Genomic DNA, 16,249 nt, shown 5'->3' on the forward strand with positions numbered 1-16,249 from the left:
CGTCCATATTTTCTTAAATATCTCCAGATAAAAATTAAGAATTGCTAGTGACACACCAACTTTTACTAATATCACACAAATTCCTATGTAAGTCACCAAAAAATTGCATGCAGTTGGTGTGGTAATAGTAGCCCTCTAAAAATTTAGTGAAATAATCAATAAGACATGATGTAGATACAAAATCCAATGGTTGAAAATTATCCTTGAGATAAGTATATTGAAAAATAATATTATATTGACTTAAAAATATATGGTTTTGTGCACATTCCACATCAATTTAGTGAATCTAGGGTTAAGATTATGCTCATATAAAATACCAGATGTTAAAAAATAGAAATCTTGATAGAAAGAGACAAAGAGTTTCTATTGCCACGCCCAACTTTTATTTAATTTCAGTCAACAAATAAAAATTGGGGTTCCAATAGTGGCTCTCTTATTGAAATGTGTACTATTGAAATCCTTTATTTTTTGAGCCAACCTAATCCTATGAACTACAAAATTACATAAATATTGCAAGTTCTTTTTCAAGAAACTCCCGACTCCTAAGCACTCTCACTTAAAAGCGCTTCTACCAAGGTCCATCAAAGCGCATTAATGCATTCAAACACACCCTAGTGAGGATGTATTTAATCCAATAATTTACAACTAATTTTGATCACTAATATCGATCAAGAAACAACAATCAATTGATCCCATCCATCCAACCCCACTATAATTCTTTGATTGCATTGAATCCAATGGTTAAAATTCTAATCCTCAAAGTGGGACACACTAATTCTAGTCCCTCACTTAATCTCTTATTCGATTGTCACATCAACTTTTACTACTGCCACACCAATGCTCATGTTATAAATCAGCAGAGAAATTGCACCAGTTGGTGTGGCGTTAGCAAAAGTTCGTGTGTTAATAGTAAATCTCTAAAAGAAATAGATTTTAATAAGGAAATAAAGATAACGAGAGTGTAGTGTAAAATAGTAGAAGAAAGAGATATTTACGGGCTTGGTAGCGAGTGCAACTGTGGAAGTGAAGAAAAGAAATCTCAAATATCGAGAAGAATCGTTTCTGTTTGGGACTTTTGGGATTTCTGCAACAAATCTCCCAAAAATTTCCACCATGAATGGCGGAGAAGGAGAGTCATCTCCACCTTCTCCAACCTCTGGTGGAAAATTTCTTCTTCAATTACTCCAAAAACCTCCCCAAAATCAATCACCATCATCAACAACAACAAGCATCAATTCTTCAAATCTTCATCCACACCAAGATCCAGCTGTTGCAGGTCTTGGATCATCAACCTTAATCCCTTTCCCGCCATGGCAGACAAACACCCCCCATGATTCTCCTCATCTTCCCTCCAATAATCCCTTTTTCTCTAATTTCTTACTTCCTTTCTACCCTCCAAACCCTTGGGGTTTATCAACTCCAACACCTAATTCACACTTCCCTGGAAATCCTCAAATCTTTTCTGATGATCTTCAGAGATTAGGGTTTTTGGGTAGTGTTGGTGTTAATGGAGAATCCGTACATCTGAATCAGAATCAGAATCAGAAGCAGGAGAGTATGTTAATGTTTGGTTCTCTGCCATTCGATTTCCGGAAACATGAGGGTTTAATTAATGGGAATTTGTCAGAAAACCGTAGCCAAGAAGCCAATCGAGTGAATTTGGAGATGCAATTTGGTGTTCACAAGGTGGGTGAAGCAGTGGAGTTGAGTGGTGGTTCCAATGGTTCTGAAATTGGGAGTAATTCTAGTCAGAATTGGGAATTCGATCGCGGCATGAATTTGAATGGTCCCCACCAATGGAACCATGTTGTTCCTCGTGAACAAGGAGGAGTGAGAGGAGGTGAGTCGTCGACACGGCAACAAAAAGTTACTTTTCAGAGGTCTCCGATGCCAGAACCGAGGAGTGTTCCCCCCGGTTTTCTGCAGAAATCGAAGGGTGTAGATCAGTGGGGTTCTGCCAATAGAAGACAAGAATTGGGATATAATGTGGGTAAGGAAGAGAATCACCGGACTAAAGATGTGGGGATAAGAAGAGAGGAACCCAAATTTCTTCGAATTCAAGGTGATGGGTCCTCGAGATTAGAGCTCAGCAGACATATTGATCGTCCGGGTCTACCTATTGGAAGTAACCTACATTCTGCTCCAGCATTAGATATCGAAGAATCTCTAGCGAATTTGCATGGTCAGGCTGTTAATGAAGGTGGTCAGGCTGAGTTAGCTAGACAAGGGAAACGGAATAGTGATGGGGTAAGTGGTCCAACCAATAGAAGAGGTGGTCACCTAGAACACAATGATTTGGCTGAGCAATTTATTGACTCTTTGAGGGTTAGGGATGGATTCGAGAAAAAGAATGATGTAAGGCAGTATAATGGTTCTCGTGATGGGGTAAACTCTTCTCCTTGCTTTCCTTGTTTTTTGTTGGAACATAGTTGTTTGTTGTTGACTTATAATTTATTGAAGATATTGGCTTGAACTTGTCAGAAACTATAGTGGAAAAACATAGATTCTTTTGTGTTCTACACATTTATCTCCCCTTCGTGACACTTTTCCATCATCACCTGTAGGGTAATATTTCAATGTAGATGTGTCCACCACTTATGTTTTCCATTAGTATTTGTTGTACATGCCATGGCTCAACCGATTTTCCTTCATTGTATCTCCTATTGGGACTATCCATGGATTTCCTAGAACTACTAATTTCTGATTTATTCTTCTCTAGTCCTACCATGAAATCTCAAAATCCTCGTCTTTTGCTGCATTCACTCTATGGTTGTGATTTTTGATTGCCAACATTTGGCTTCATAATGCTTAGCTGGTATCATTGTTGTATTGAGAATTTTCCCTTTAGGGTATGTTTGATTGCACATGGAAAATAAGGTGGAAAATGACATTTTTCATGTGTTTGATTGCATTTTTCCATGGAAATTGATTTTCCACCCATATGTAGGTGGGAAAGTGAAATCAATCAATATTTTCCATCCCCAAAATATCATCTTCTTCTTCCCTACCACCACCACCATAGCCACTATCACACTAACCTTGTTGTTGTCACCATCGCTGTTGTCGTCATCACCATCTCCGGCCACCCTTTCTCTCTCTCTCTCTTCGTCTTATTCTTCTTCTCCTTCCCTCACCTCCGCTACCACCACTACCACGTTCTCCCCTCTTCTTTCTCACTTACCTCCGCCACCGCCACCGCCACCACCACGTCCTTCCCTTCTCCCTTTTATCATTTTTCAAGCCTCTTCTTCTCCGCCCCAAGCCTCTCCCTCTCCTCTCATCTTCTTTCTCCTCTTCCTTCTCTCCTTCTTCATCTTCCTCAAATATTTTTTTCATGATTTTATCCAAGTAAAATCAAACAATGGTATTTGATTTTCCAACCCTACCTATTTTCCACCATTATTTTTCCATGGATTTCAAATTCCATGGAAAGTCACTTTCCATGCAATCAAACACACCCTTAGTTTAATTAGTATCCATTGGTACATGATATTCTAAAAGCATGTCTCCATTTTAGCAATCCATCACTAATTCTGAGTTAATTCACCAACTCAGTCTTTAAGGGTACTTAAAACTTAAATAATGAAAGTCGTCTATGTGTGGATTTTCTTGCCTATCAATATTGGCTAGTGTCTCATAGCCTCATCCCTACAAGTGTCCTTTCTAACATTGCTTTGCACCTATATAATCTTAGTTATTTTAAAACGTTAAAAAGTGGTTCTATATATTATTGAACCCTTAGGTTCTAAGATATTTAACCAATGAGCATTGGGTGCAGTGGCCAAGGCATTCCTTCGAAAAGGGAGAGGTCTTGAGTTCAAGCCCCCTTGTTGGCCACCTATAGTGATTTTTCTCTACTTACCTGGTATGTGTGGTTTGTGAGGTATTGCATGTACCCAGGGGATTTGGGAGAGATATGGTGCTTTAAGAGGTAAGTTGCCTCGTCCCTACTAGTCGGGCCAATAGGTCCGAAACCCCCCTTATAAAAAAAAAAATTCTTAGGTATTTCTCTTTAGTTCTAGTTTTGAATTGTTTATTTAGTTTTATCCACTAAAAATTGTATCATTTACAAATATATCATATACCTAGAGTTGCCACTCCATTCATAATTGGTGTAAAAAGAACTCTGTTACCAACCCACTGTAGCTACCATCTCTATTATCTTAACATTGGTTGTTCTCAAACTAGTTACTTAATCAAAATAAATATTCTTAATAATGTCAATATGCACTCACTTGAGTTCCCCCCACCCCCTTAATACTTGCCCAATTAATTGTAACAGACTTCATTATATGTTTTTTATGTCGTCAAAAACATGTGTAGATTCTTCCTCTTTCCTTGTATCCTCCTCAATAATTCTTGAAGAGGATTGTGTTAATGGTTACTTAACCTCCTGACATGAAGCAAAATTGATTATTTGTTATTGTTGGTTCTTGTATCTCCTCCAATAAGTAATGTAATGCATGGCACACATCCATGTAGCTTGATAGGTGGTCCGTTTCACATATTCGTTAAGTGTTGTCTATGATACGTGTATGTATGGAGATAAACAAAAGTATATGTATGTCGGTTTCATTATGAACTTTAAATGTGAAATTTGGGCAATTAAATTACAACATCCAAGCGATCATTCCCGGGGTCCATTATTTGGTCTAACTCAGTTCTTTCTAAAATCTCTTTTTTGTTTGGTTGGTTTTCCTTGGGAAAATTCTTACGATGGACAATTTGATTGCTCGGGGTTGGATCACACCTAATTGTTGTCCCCTTTGTTTGAAGGATGGGGAGTCTGTTGACCATATTTTAATTCATTGCTCATTTTCTCATCATATTTGGTCAACTTTCCTTGGTCTATTCAATATTCAATGGATCTTTCCTCGTAAGTTTTCCTCATTGGTAGAAGGCTGGGCCAGTAATGCTTTCTCGTCCATAATTTTTTTTTTTTTGGGCTATTCTTCCCTTGGGCTATTGCTTGGGGGGTGTGGAGTGAGAGAAATAACAGAGTGTTCAATAGTAAGATGAGAAGCACTAACGGCGGCTTTTTGGAGATCTTGGGCTTGTTGTACCTTTGGTCGAAACAGAATATAGAGTTCAAGGGGACTATTTTTGATGACTTTGTTTTTAGATGGAACTCTCTATGTAATCATTGATGCTTTAGCTTTTCTTTGTTTTGTTGGTCTTTGAGAGGCTTCCTTGGCCTCCTTGTACTTTGTTTTCTCTCTTTTTTCAATATATTATACTTATCAAAAAAAATTACAACATCCAAAAGGAAAATAAAATGAGCTATTGTGTGTCATCCTACCCCCTATAATCATTCATGAAGTAATTACATGAAAGGTGTCGAATTTGACGATGTTGAGGTATGGAAATTGGATGAGTTGGACACCTGGACCATTTGGTTAATTCAAGCAGACGGTTGAGTTTCAAGGAGGAAGTAGTTTTAAGCTTTTTCATTACTGATGGGCTGGTTTATTGTAAGGACAGGCAGTAGAGTTGTGGTGGAGGGTAGACATTTATGGAAGGCAAGAAGCCATGTGATGGGAAAATGAAAAACTATGAATAGATCTTTTCGATGTTTGGGAACAATAGGTAGTAGTTTAATTAAAGTTGTTTGGTGACAGGGTTCCCTTAAACAAGCCGATAACAAGGAGATCACATTTTATTTAAAAAGTAGCAGTAAAAAAGATTACTTATCTATTGATTGATTTCGTAATCTATTGACTTTAGATATTCATTTGGGCTACATAGTCAGGTTAGATTTTGATTAAATTGTATTGTGGTAGATTGGGAGTTCTTCATCAAACAATAAATATTTAGCAAATCAAAGATGCAACCCAATCAAGACATATGTTGTATGGCACCATGCAGAATAAGTGCCTTGATTTAGGTGCTAAGGGTCTCAACTGTGCAAAGCACTTTTCCAAGAGAAGCTTTTACTTCAGCAATTGCTAGTCAAGCTTAGTCAATTCATACTTGAGCCAAGATGGATTCCCAAACATGTTTAAATGAAGGAGACTAATGAAACACTTGGATCAAGAAATCCTCCACAATGCAAGTGCCGACTAGCTTAACTGGTAAAATCTGTGGGAAACCTGGGTTTGATATCCTGCCAGCACCAAGTTATTAATGTCATTAAAAACAAGCTTATCGAACAAGAAAAAGAAAAAACAGAAATCCTCCACAAACTTTTTCCATTTGACCCAGATTATAATCACATCTATACAGATGTAAACCTTCTGAACATGATATAGATTTCAACTTAACCTTAACAGTCTCTCATTAACCAGAAACTAAGACCATAAGGGTGTTCCTAAGAGAGAAGACATTGTAAAAGAACCCAATAAGAAAATGTTGCAGGTTTAGTAGACATATTCAGATACTTATTGCTAATTGGGCAACAACAAAGCCTTATCCCAAAGATTTTAGGTTGGGTAAACGAATCTTATTCTTCCATTCCACTCTGTCTAGGGCCTTGTTAGCAATCTCCCACGAAAAATTCACGAATTTTTCGATTTTTCAAAGAAAGTATTATTCGTCTGGATTATTGAATTATTAAAAAAAAAATGTTATTGTAGGGTGTTGTATGTTGTAAAGTGTAAACTTGTAAGTTGTAACATGTAACACAAGTCCGACCCTTGTTAGTAATTCGGAATACAACAAACATTTGATACGTGAACAATTCTTGTTCTATTCGATTTTGGGTTGCAAAAATCCGATTAGAACATTGATAAACGAAAAACAAGCTGTATATGATTTATAAATGTATTATATGCCCAACTTCAAAATTCGAAAATCAAAATTTTTGGGTAATATGATGGTGAAGGTGTTGATATAGTGGTGATGGCAATATTGATGGTGGTGATGATGGTCATGGTAATGAGGGCGTTGAGGTTATTTTTTGTTGGTTTATAAAAGAAAACCAAAGTCAATGGGCAAATCATTAGTTTGGAAAATTAAGGTGGTATCTCAAATAAATGTAAAAAGGCATGTCATTATTTTTTAAAAGATGAAAGGGATGTGTCAATGAAAAGGTGGGATCCTCCAAAATTTTGAAGCGTGACCGCTTCAAAGTCGGACTTGTGTTACATGTTATAACTTAGAAGTTTACACCTTACAACATACAACACTTTATAATAGCGTTTTTTTCGACCGAATTTAGTAAAAATTCGTATTTTAAAATACGTTTATTTAATTTTACTAAAAATACGCAAATTATTATGAATAATTCAATAATCCAGATGAATAATACTTCATTTGAAGAAAAATGAGAAATTTCTGAATTTTTCACGAATTAAACAGGAGTTGCTAACAAGGAGTTCGACTTTGAAGCGGTCATGCTTCAAAATTTTGGAGGAACCCACCCATTTAGGTGACACGTGCCCCTTTCATCTTTAAAAAAATACTGACATGCACTTCTACATTTATTTGAGATGCCACCTTAATTTTTCAAACTAATGATTTGTTTCTTGACTTTGGTCTTCTTTTATAAACCAATGAAAAATAACCTCAATGCCCTCATTATCATGACCACCATTACCACCATCACCATCATATTATTGAATTTTTGAAGTTGGGCGTATAATACACGTATAAAGCATATACGTGTATATGCTTATTACGACATTAAGGAATTAGAAGGTATTTCGTTCTAGAAAGGGAGGGGCTCTTAGTTAGATTGTCCTTTGGGTGCTTTGTTTGGAGAGGCATTTTTCATGTTGTTTCTTAGTTTGGGAGGCGTGTCAGTTTCAAAGTGGGAAGAGGAGTTCATATTCGTTTTTGGGAGGATTGTTGTTACAGTGAGATCCCTCTTTAGGAGCTTTTTCACGGGTTGTATTTGCTTTCAACAAGGAAACGGAAGCCAATTTCTGCCTTCTTGATTTTTGGTGACACAAAGTTCTCTTGAGATTTGGGGTTTAAAAGAAGACTAAATGATTGAGAGATTCTTGAGGTAGCCTCTCTTCTCCATATGTTGTTCTCTGCGGATGGTTTGGAAGATCGCAAGATTTGGAAAGGCAAACGTGACGGTATGTTCTTTATTTGCACTTTTTATTCCCTTTTGGTTGACAACATGAGCCCCAATCTTCTTTTTATTCCCTTTTTCTTGTGGTTAGTTGCCTGAATAGACTTATTACAATTGATTTTCTTAGATTGAGGGGTCAGTACCTTGTCGACTTTTGTTGCCTTTGTAAGGTGAGAGGGGAGTCAATAGATCATATCCTCGTCCATTGTAACTCTGCCTTTGTAGTGTGGTTTCATTTCTTATCTTTGTTTAACCTTTCTTGGTGCCAACCTCTTTAGGTGTCGTCCTTGTTAAATTGTTGGTTGACCCTAACTGTTTTGGAAGAGAAAGGATTTTGCGTAAGATTACTCCCTTTGCCATTTGTTGGGGCCTTTGCAAAGAAAGGAATGGGCTTACCTTCGAAGGAAAGGATTCGATGTTTCATGAGTTGATCTTGAGCATTCATGCCTTGTTATTTTACTGGTGTAAGCAGTTTAAGGGTTTTAGGGGTTTGTTTTCAGAGGATTTTGTTTTTAGTCGGGATTTTGTTTGTTATGAGTAAGTGTTGTCGGTTTCAGTTGTATCTTTCGGAGGACTTCTTGCCCTCCTTTTAATTAAACTTTCACTTATAATAATAATAATAAAGCACATGCCACATATTTTCCGTTTATTGAATTTTTGACTGGATTTTGGCAACCCAAAATTGAATAAATCTCGAATTTTTGCCGTATTCTGAATTGCTAACAAGGGTCTAGAGCCAAGTCTTTTGGTGTTGAAAATAAGCTCACATATGCTTTCTTATCTCCATTTGAATGTTCCTCTTGCTCTTTTCAACCATCAACTTGAATATTTCTTTTAAAGGTGACCTTCATTGAACATGGCCAAACCATCTTAATTGAGTTTCTCTTCATTTATAACTAATTGGAGCTACTCCTACATTTACTCAACTGCATTTGTGTCTAATTGTATTTTTCCTAGTTTGTCCACTTGTCGATTTCAAGATCCTCATCTATGTTTCACTCAAGTTATTGGCATGTTTCTTGGCCTCTCAACATCAGCTCCATCCACAAACTTGGCTGTTCTTACTACTGTCTTATAGAATTTTCCTCTAAATTTGTTAAGTATGTGTTTGTCACATAGTACTCCAGAAGCACACCTCCAATTTAACCTTCGAACTTTGATTCTACGGGAAACATCTTCTTCAATCTCTCCATTCTTATGTATAATTTATGCTTGCACCATATGTTTTTTGGTCGTGTTTTATACTTTTGTATTATTTTGATCTTTCGTATCATTCTTATTATACTTCTCTAACTTGTTATTTCTGTTATCAGGACTTCAGATCAGATAAAGTCAGACTATGGTCACCCGGTCAACGGATGAGAAACCATAGAAGAGAGGTGATATGTCGAGGTGACATAAGTAGTCTGACTGCTCCTCTTCTTGCAATTTATGAATCTCTAGTACCAGCAGAGGAAGAGAAGGCAAAGCAGAAGCAGCTGTTGACTTTATTGGAGAAACTGGTCAACAAAGAATGGCCACACGCCCGGTTGTATCTTTATGGATCATGTGCTAATTCATTTGGAGTTTCCAATAGTGACATTGATGTTTGCCTTGCGATCGATGATGCTGACATTAACAAGTCTGAGCTTTTGTTGAAGTTGGCAGATATTTTGCAATCGGATAATCTACAGAATGTCCAGGTGATTGTTGACTATTAAATGCTTTGTATGTTTCATCGATCACTATTTTTGAAGTGCTTTTATCAATGATCTTATCTAGTGTTCCTCTCTATTGATTAATGTTTCAGATCAAACTAGTTTGATCCTTGCCACATCGATCTAAGTCGGTCGTGGAAGTAAAACTGTCCTATCTTGACAAAGATTTTAGGATTAGTTTATTTGACTTTGTGGATATTCAGTTTATGTAATGTCATCTGCTCATAGTTCTATTGTTAGAAAATGGCTAGGCCTGGCATTAACAAAACTCATGGCTTCGCTGCTGGATCTAAGGTTCATGGGCCTGGTGCAGCACGAGCAGGAGTTTTTGTTGGTTTTTTTCGATTACATAAAATTTCTTGAGTTGGTTGTTAGTCACAAGTCTTTCAGAACAGATAAATCCTCATATATTCTTGACAATTATGGTCATTAATCTATATGTCATGAACAAGAATGCTCCTTACATCATGGTCTCAAATCTCGCCTGAGACCGAGATGACGCGCCTGTGTCATCTTGGTGTCGTTCTTAAATGATACGGATATTCTATGTGAATCATCTCACATGTTGTCTCGTTTGACAACCGAGATGACTCGGATGATATTGTTGAAAATTTTGGTCTAGTTAGTTAAACTTGGCCAAGTCAACTAGAATTTTGAATTTTTATAATTTAAATATTGATTAGAAATAAATATGCGATCTTGTGATTAAGCTCTTCTAATCAATCTTAGCTTATAAAAAATTATAATTATTTTGTTGGTGATTCATCCAACATGTCCTGTAGGATTTTTACCTTCTGGAAAACCGTATCAAGCATATATACACTAATGGATTGGGGAGAAGTGGAAGTCAGGTGATATTAAAGTGAATAATATAGAGGCGATTTTTATTCTAAGTAGAATGTATATCCCAACATTATTAACATGCTCCAAGGCTAGGGATAACCCATCTCATTATGGACAAGTCCCTTTGCCCCCCCTTGGAAATAATAATAATACTTATAATTAAACAAAATGAATGAGACAATCTAAATGGTTTATCTTGTCGGAGATGAGATGACTCACTCTAGACAACTTGATCTCGTCCATGAATGAGACAAAATGTCAAGCTGGGATTTGAAACCATGTCGTACATTCTCTTCTTAACTTTTTTTTTCTTGAAAAGCTGAAGTTGTTTTAGATGCCTATTAAGTAAATGTTTCTTTTAACCAAAAACCATAACTTGACTATGGTCACACCCATGAGATTTTCACTCCTTTGCCTCGTGGGTGTTGACATCAATTTGGCCACTGTCATCCATTCTTTTTTATCTGCATATTCCATCACCTTTTCAATAGGAATTTTAGCAACCTAAATCTTGTTGACTACTTGACAGCATCATCGTGAATAACAAGATTCTAAAACTATAATTCCAGAATTTGCTAAAAATAATAAATAGGATTTTATTATAAGTAATAAGTTTGTGATTTACTATAAATAGTATCATTAGTACATCTAGTAAATGCAATTTACTACTAATAATAAAATATAATATGATGGAATTGCCTTCCTGGTACTTTTCTACTTCCCCTCTTCAGTGTTCAAACAGCACAAAAAACCTCCAAATTTTGTCTTCATGGGCTATTTAGAATTGGTAATTTTGAAATTTCCTTTCTGAATTATATAAATTTGGATTGTTTTGGATATTATCTCTAGGTCCTCATTTAAGTTTTGTTCTCAATGGCAGGCATTGACTCGTGCTAGAGTACCTATCGTGAAGCTTATGGATCCCGTAACTGGAATCTCCTGTGATATATGCGTAAACAATGTTCTGGCTGTTGTTAATACGAAGCTCCTTCGAGATTATGCACAGATAGATGTTAGACTACGACAGTTGGCTTTTATTGTGAAACATTGGGCCAAGTCCCGAGGAGTCAATGAAACATATCAAGGAACACTATCTAGTTACGCGTGAGTAACGTTTTTAGCTTCGGGCTTTATAATGGTGCACCTTTCTCTGTAAAGATCTCGATTCTGGTTAGCTAACAATTTTGTTTTCTTTTCAGGTATGTTTTAATGTGCATTCACTTCTTACAGCAGCGTAAACCCGCTATTCTCCCATGCTTACAGGTATGCAATGTTACGTTCCATTCCATCTTTTTATTGACAATGGCCAGTGTGAGAGCACTAGAGGAAGAAAACGACTTTTTCCTATATTTACGAAAGAACTTAAAAGAAGCAGAAGTGAGTAAAAATTTCACCAAGTGGGTGTCCATTACTGCTTTCCACATGGCCCAATAGGAGTCTGCGAGGAACTAGCTATATGTCCCCTGTGGGTGACCTATTATCTACTCTTTCTGTAATGGTCAAAGAACCAACAATTTTAGATTCATGAACCTAAAAAATCAATCTTCAAGGACAATGATTCGATTGAAGCAACAATATTTTAAATACGTCATCAATATACTTTTTTTTTTGATAAATCAATATACTCAAAAAAGTTGTCAATATATCTTAGACTTGTCTGTCGACCACTTGAGGGACAATATCACATTGAATGGGGGAACATGATTATATATGTATTCACACGCGTGTGTGTGTGTGCGCGCGGCGTGCGCGTGCGTGCGTGTGGGTGTGTGTGTGATACACAAGCAAGTAATAAAAACCTTCAAGATAAAAACAATTATATTTTTGCTATATGAACATCAAATAATAGTTATGGCTACTTCGTGAGAAGTGCTTTTTATGGTAAATCATAAAAGGGAAAACCTCCTTTTTTTTTGTCCTTATTTAATCATGTATTTATTTATTTATTTATGAATTCATGACATGCTTTTAAGAAAAGATTGAGGCTTACCCCCTCATACCATTTCAAGCCCTATTCTTCATCTCACAGAGACTAGGGTTTTTTTGTGTGTGTGTGTGTGTGTTGGGGGGGTGGGTTGGGGGGAGATGTTTCCAAATTTCTGGGCTTTTTAATGGTGACTGAACAGAGTGTTCATGTGTTGAACTAGGTTCATTGGCATATTAAAAAAACCTGCGTTTTTTGTTTTTTGTTTTTTTGTAATATATTTAAAGTTTCAAGTATTTCTATGCATCATTCTAAACTACAGCTTTGAAAGATTACAATCCCATTTGACACTTGGTAATTCTGTTTTTTTTTTTCACTGTTATGGATGCGGCCTTCTTTCATGGAAGTGATTGGTGTATTGCAGTGTAGTTAAGGGAGAATGGTGCAAACGCCTCCTAGCATGCCTGAGTAAAATAAGGCACAATAAAATTATAAAAATAAATGGTGAAAGGTGGGTTCGAGATATTTTAAACTTGTAACATGTATAAATATGAGTTTTTACAAACAATTTAAAGTATTTAACACTTCAAGAAGAAGAATGATCAATAGTAAAAGAAAAGGAGAATAAAAAAAGGGGAGGAAAAAAAAAGTAAAAGTAGAAATAGAAGTAAAAGTAGGCCAACAAAATGTGTTGTTGCTGCTACGGCAAAACAACAACTATGGCTATCAATGGGTGGGTTCTGGTTAGGCTTGGTTGAGCACTAACCAAACTCTAAAAAGGCGGGTTCAACCTTAGACTAGCCTGATTCCCTTACCCGGCCTAAGTCAACTAAGTCCTAATGGGCTTAGGCTGAGTAAAAATCACCAAATGTAAAATTCAATAGTTTTAATGGTAAACAATTGAACTTTTCAAATAAATTTTATTTTGTATGTAAAATGTATACAATCAAATCTGAATTAGTGTCTTAATTAAATAAATTTATTCATTTTTAGTTAGGCGCACACCTGGTGCGCTGCCTTGACTGAGGGGTAGTTGAGGCACGTTCCTTGGTGCGCCTCACTTAAACTGCCTTGCCTCACATGTATTAAGGCACCTTCGGTCCGCCCCACCTTGCCTTAAGGTGTGCCTGAGGGATGCTAAGGTGCTCTCCTTGACATTGTTACTTGCTTTGATTAGCAAAGAAAAGAAATATATTGTTACTTACCTAATTCATGCAGTTATTCTATGCCAGGGAATGGAGGCATCTTATGCTGTAACTGTAGATGATATTAAATGTGCTTACTTCGATCAAGTTGAGAAGCTTCGTGAGTTTGGAGCTCAAAACAAGGAAAGTATTGCCCAACTGGTGTGGGCATTCTTCGATTATTGGGCATATGGTCATGATTATGCAAATACGGTTATATCTGTTCGTACTGGAAGTATAATCAGGTGAGAGGTGTACAGTTTTATGTTTCTTGTGAACTGATTATACTTTGCAATCCTGCATCCTTCTGTATACAAACTTTGGCTGGATAACATCATGTTGTTCTTTAGTATCATGATGTCCTATAGCATGTTTCAGTGGTTCGGAGCTGCTGAAACTCCTATATTTTCATATTCTATACTATATGGTTGACATGATAATTGTTAATGATCATTATTAAGCTACAGGTTCCTATTTCAATGAATCTCATTGAATAATTGAAATTAAATTTTCACTTGTTAATTTACTGTCTAGAAAGAGAAGCTCTTTGATGCAGGAGCTGTATTGAGAAGCCCAACACTGAAATCCAGACCTTGTTAGGCCATTTGAACTGTTGAGTGTATATTCTCCTCCATGCTCAGGTGTGTCATACCCCAGTTAAGCCCCGTGACCCTCTTATATGCATAGTTCTCACCCTCTTCAACAGATCAGTCTTTTGGAGTAGTTGGTTGGTTAACGTGGTATTAGAGCCCTAGGTTTGTATAAGTCACAGGTTCAATTCTTTCCACCCTTATGGGTGAGGGGGAGTGTTGAGTGTATATTTCCATCCACTCTTGGGTGCGTCATACTCCAGTCAAGCATCGTGACCCTCTTATATTAATAATTCTCCCCCTCTCCAACAGATTGGTCTTTTGGAGTAGTTGGTTGGTTAACATGGACCACATGAGCAAGCACATGGTTCATATGAATCTGGGTTTTTAAGTCCATGGTCCAGTTTTTTGGAATCTTTTGCTGTGGTTCATAGTTCCTACAAAATATTGTGTTTTTTTTTGTTTTGAAAAGTAAAAAATATTGTGTTGGCTGAACACTATAAGGTGGTGTATTTTGTTTTGGTAGAAAAAGTCACCAGTGTATTGCATATTCTATGGTTTGGTAATTGTAGTCTTGTTAGTATATTCTTTTCATATGTGAGTCCTGCTAGTATGTGTTTCTATATATATATTTTTCGGGGTGGGGGGTGGTGCAGGGGGTGCGGTACTAATAATGAGTTTCTATGTTTGGTTAAGCCTATTCGACACAGTTGGGCTATCAATTTGCTCTCAAATTATCCACTAAGTTACTGTTTTTGTGTTGCTTTCTGTCCCAAGTTCGGAACTTAATATAGACTATTTTGCAGTTGACAACCGCATTTGAGTACAGTTCCAAACTGTTGTAGATCCCTTTTCCTAGTTTAGTAACCCACTTTAAACCTAGACTTAGACCTTTTACTTATTTCCAGCCCATATATCTCCAGAACCTTTGATTGACTGGAATAAAAAACTCAAAAATCCTTGAATTTGGTTACTTCAAATTGAAAACACTGTTGCAATGGATCAATTTTGGTTCTAGAGCTTCTGTTCTACATCAATTTTGGTAGTATTCCCATACCACATCTTGCTTCATGCTACTACTCTCCTTGTTCTTGATTTCTAGCAATGTTCTTTATCATTTAGGGCTATTTGGTTGTGCTTATGTCTGATATGTTATCTTATATTTCTAAAATACTACCGAAAGCAATTTAAAATCCTTTATTTCTGATAACTACTTAATAAAAATTGAAATATTTATTATTCAGACTCCCACTACTATTTCACATTACTAGAAGATTTACCGAAAATAACTCTGAATCTTTTCTTATATCTATGACTGCTAATCTCACGATGGTTCTGTTCATTCATACAGCAAGCGTGCAAAGGAATGGACAAGGCGAATCGGGAATGATCGTCATTTGATATGCATAGAGGATCCTTTTGAGACATCACACGATCTTGGTCGAGTTGTCGACAAGTACAGCATAAATATTTTGAGGGAGGAATTTGAACGAGCAGCCAATATTATGCAATTCGATCCTGATCCTTGTGTAACTCTCTTTGAGCCCTTTGTTCCCAGTTGATTCATAGCTTAGAATTTAAAGCTGTAATTATGTTTTAACCAGCTTGTAAAGTTTACTCTTTGGTTTTTTGTTCATAAAACTTGATTAATTGTGGTTGGTAGGTTTCCCTTTACGTCACTCTGTAAAGAAAGCAACAATGTTCTTGCACAATTGTTATGTTACGAGGTTTTCTTTTTATGGGGAAATTGCTATAAAGGAAGAGGTTTGTGTCATTGTATCAACGGAAATTTCTCTGTTTTATCTTTAAACCAACTGTATTGAAATGAATTGGCTGAATTATTCACTCACACAACATTTTCAATTTATTGGCTTCTCATCTTTTGATTTCTGTCTGCATTTTTTACTTTATAATATATGGAGCGTTAAGACAAGTGCTGTCAACGTAATCTCACGAGAGAGAAAATCCCGATTATTCGAGTTATTCATAAATTT

The 16,249-nt window shown here is 36.4% G+C and overlaps 1 protein-coding gene across 2 annotated transcripts; it reads left to right on the forward strand.

The window, feature by feature from the left end:
- The first annotated feature begins 965 nt into the window (after window positions 1-965).
- Window positions 966-16,029, forward strand: LOC147393569 (Nucleotidyltransferase family protein). 2 transcript variants are annotated; one of them, XM_086455035.1, is made up of 6 exons: window positions 966-2,385; window positions 9,331-9,699; window positions 11,438-11,661; window positions 11,757-11,820; window positions 13,714-13,910; window positions 15,607-16,029. In XM_086455035.1, the coding sequence occupies exons 1-6, from the start codon at window positions 1,114-1,116 to the stop codon at window positions 15,815-15,817; spliced, it is 2,337 nt and encodes a 778-aa protein (XP_086311161.1). In that variant the 5' UTR covers window positions 966-1,113; the 3' UTR covers window positions 15,818-16,029. The 2 variants fall into 2 exon arrangements, with proteins under 2 accessions (XP_086311161.1, XP_086311162.1); XM_086455036.1 differs by lacking the exon at window positions 15,607-16,029 and having other exon boundaries at window positions 13,700-13,885.
- Window positions 16,030-16,249: the final 220 nt, after the last annotated feature.

The sequence above is a fragment of the Akebia trifoliata genome, chromosome 10 (assembly GCF_017979445.1).
Source record: "Akebia trifoliata isolate Shusen 1 chromosome 10, ASM1797944v1, whole genome shotgun sequence".
Lineage (NCBI taxonomy): Eukaryota > Viridiplantae > Streptophyta > Magnoliopsida > Ranunculales > Lardizabalaceae > Akebia > Akebia trifoliata.

Excerpts from the sequence above, each read along its gene's own strand:
- LOC147393569 (XM_086455035.1), top strand. The coding sequence starts at position 1,114 with ATGAATGGCGGAGAAGGAGAGTCATCTCCACCTTCTCCAACCTCTGGT. Across the intron at positions 9,700-11,437 it reads ATAATCTACAGAATGTCCAG|GCATTGACTCGTGCTAGAGT; the intron begins GTGATTGTTGAC and ends TCTCAATGGCAG. Across the intron at positions 13,911-15,606 it reads CGTACTGGAAGTATAATCAG|CAAGCGTGCAAAGGAATGGA; the intron begins GTGAGAGGTGTA and ends TCATTCATACAG.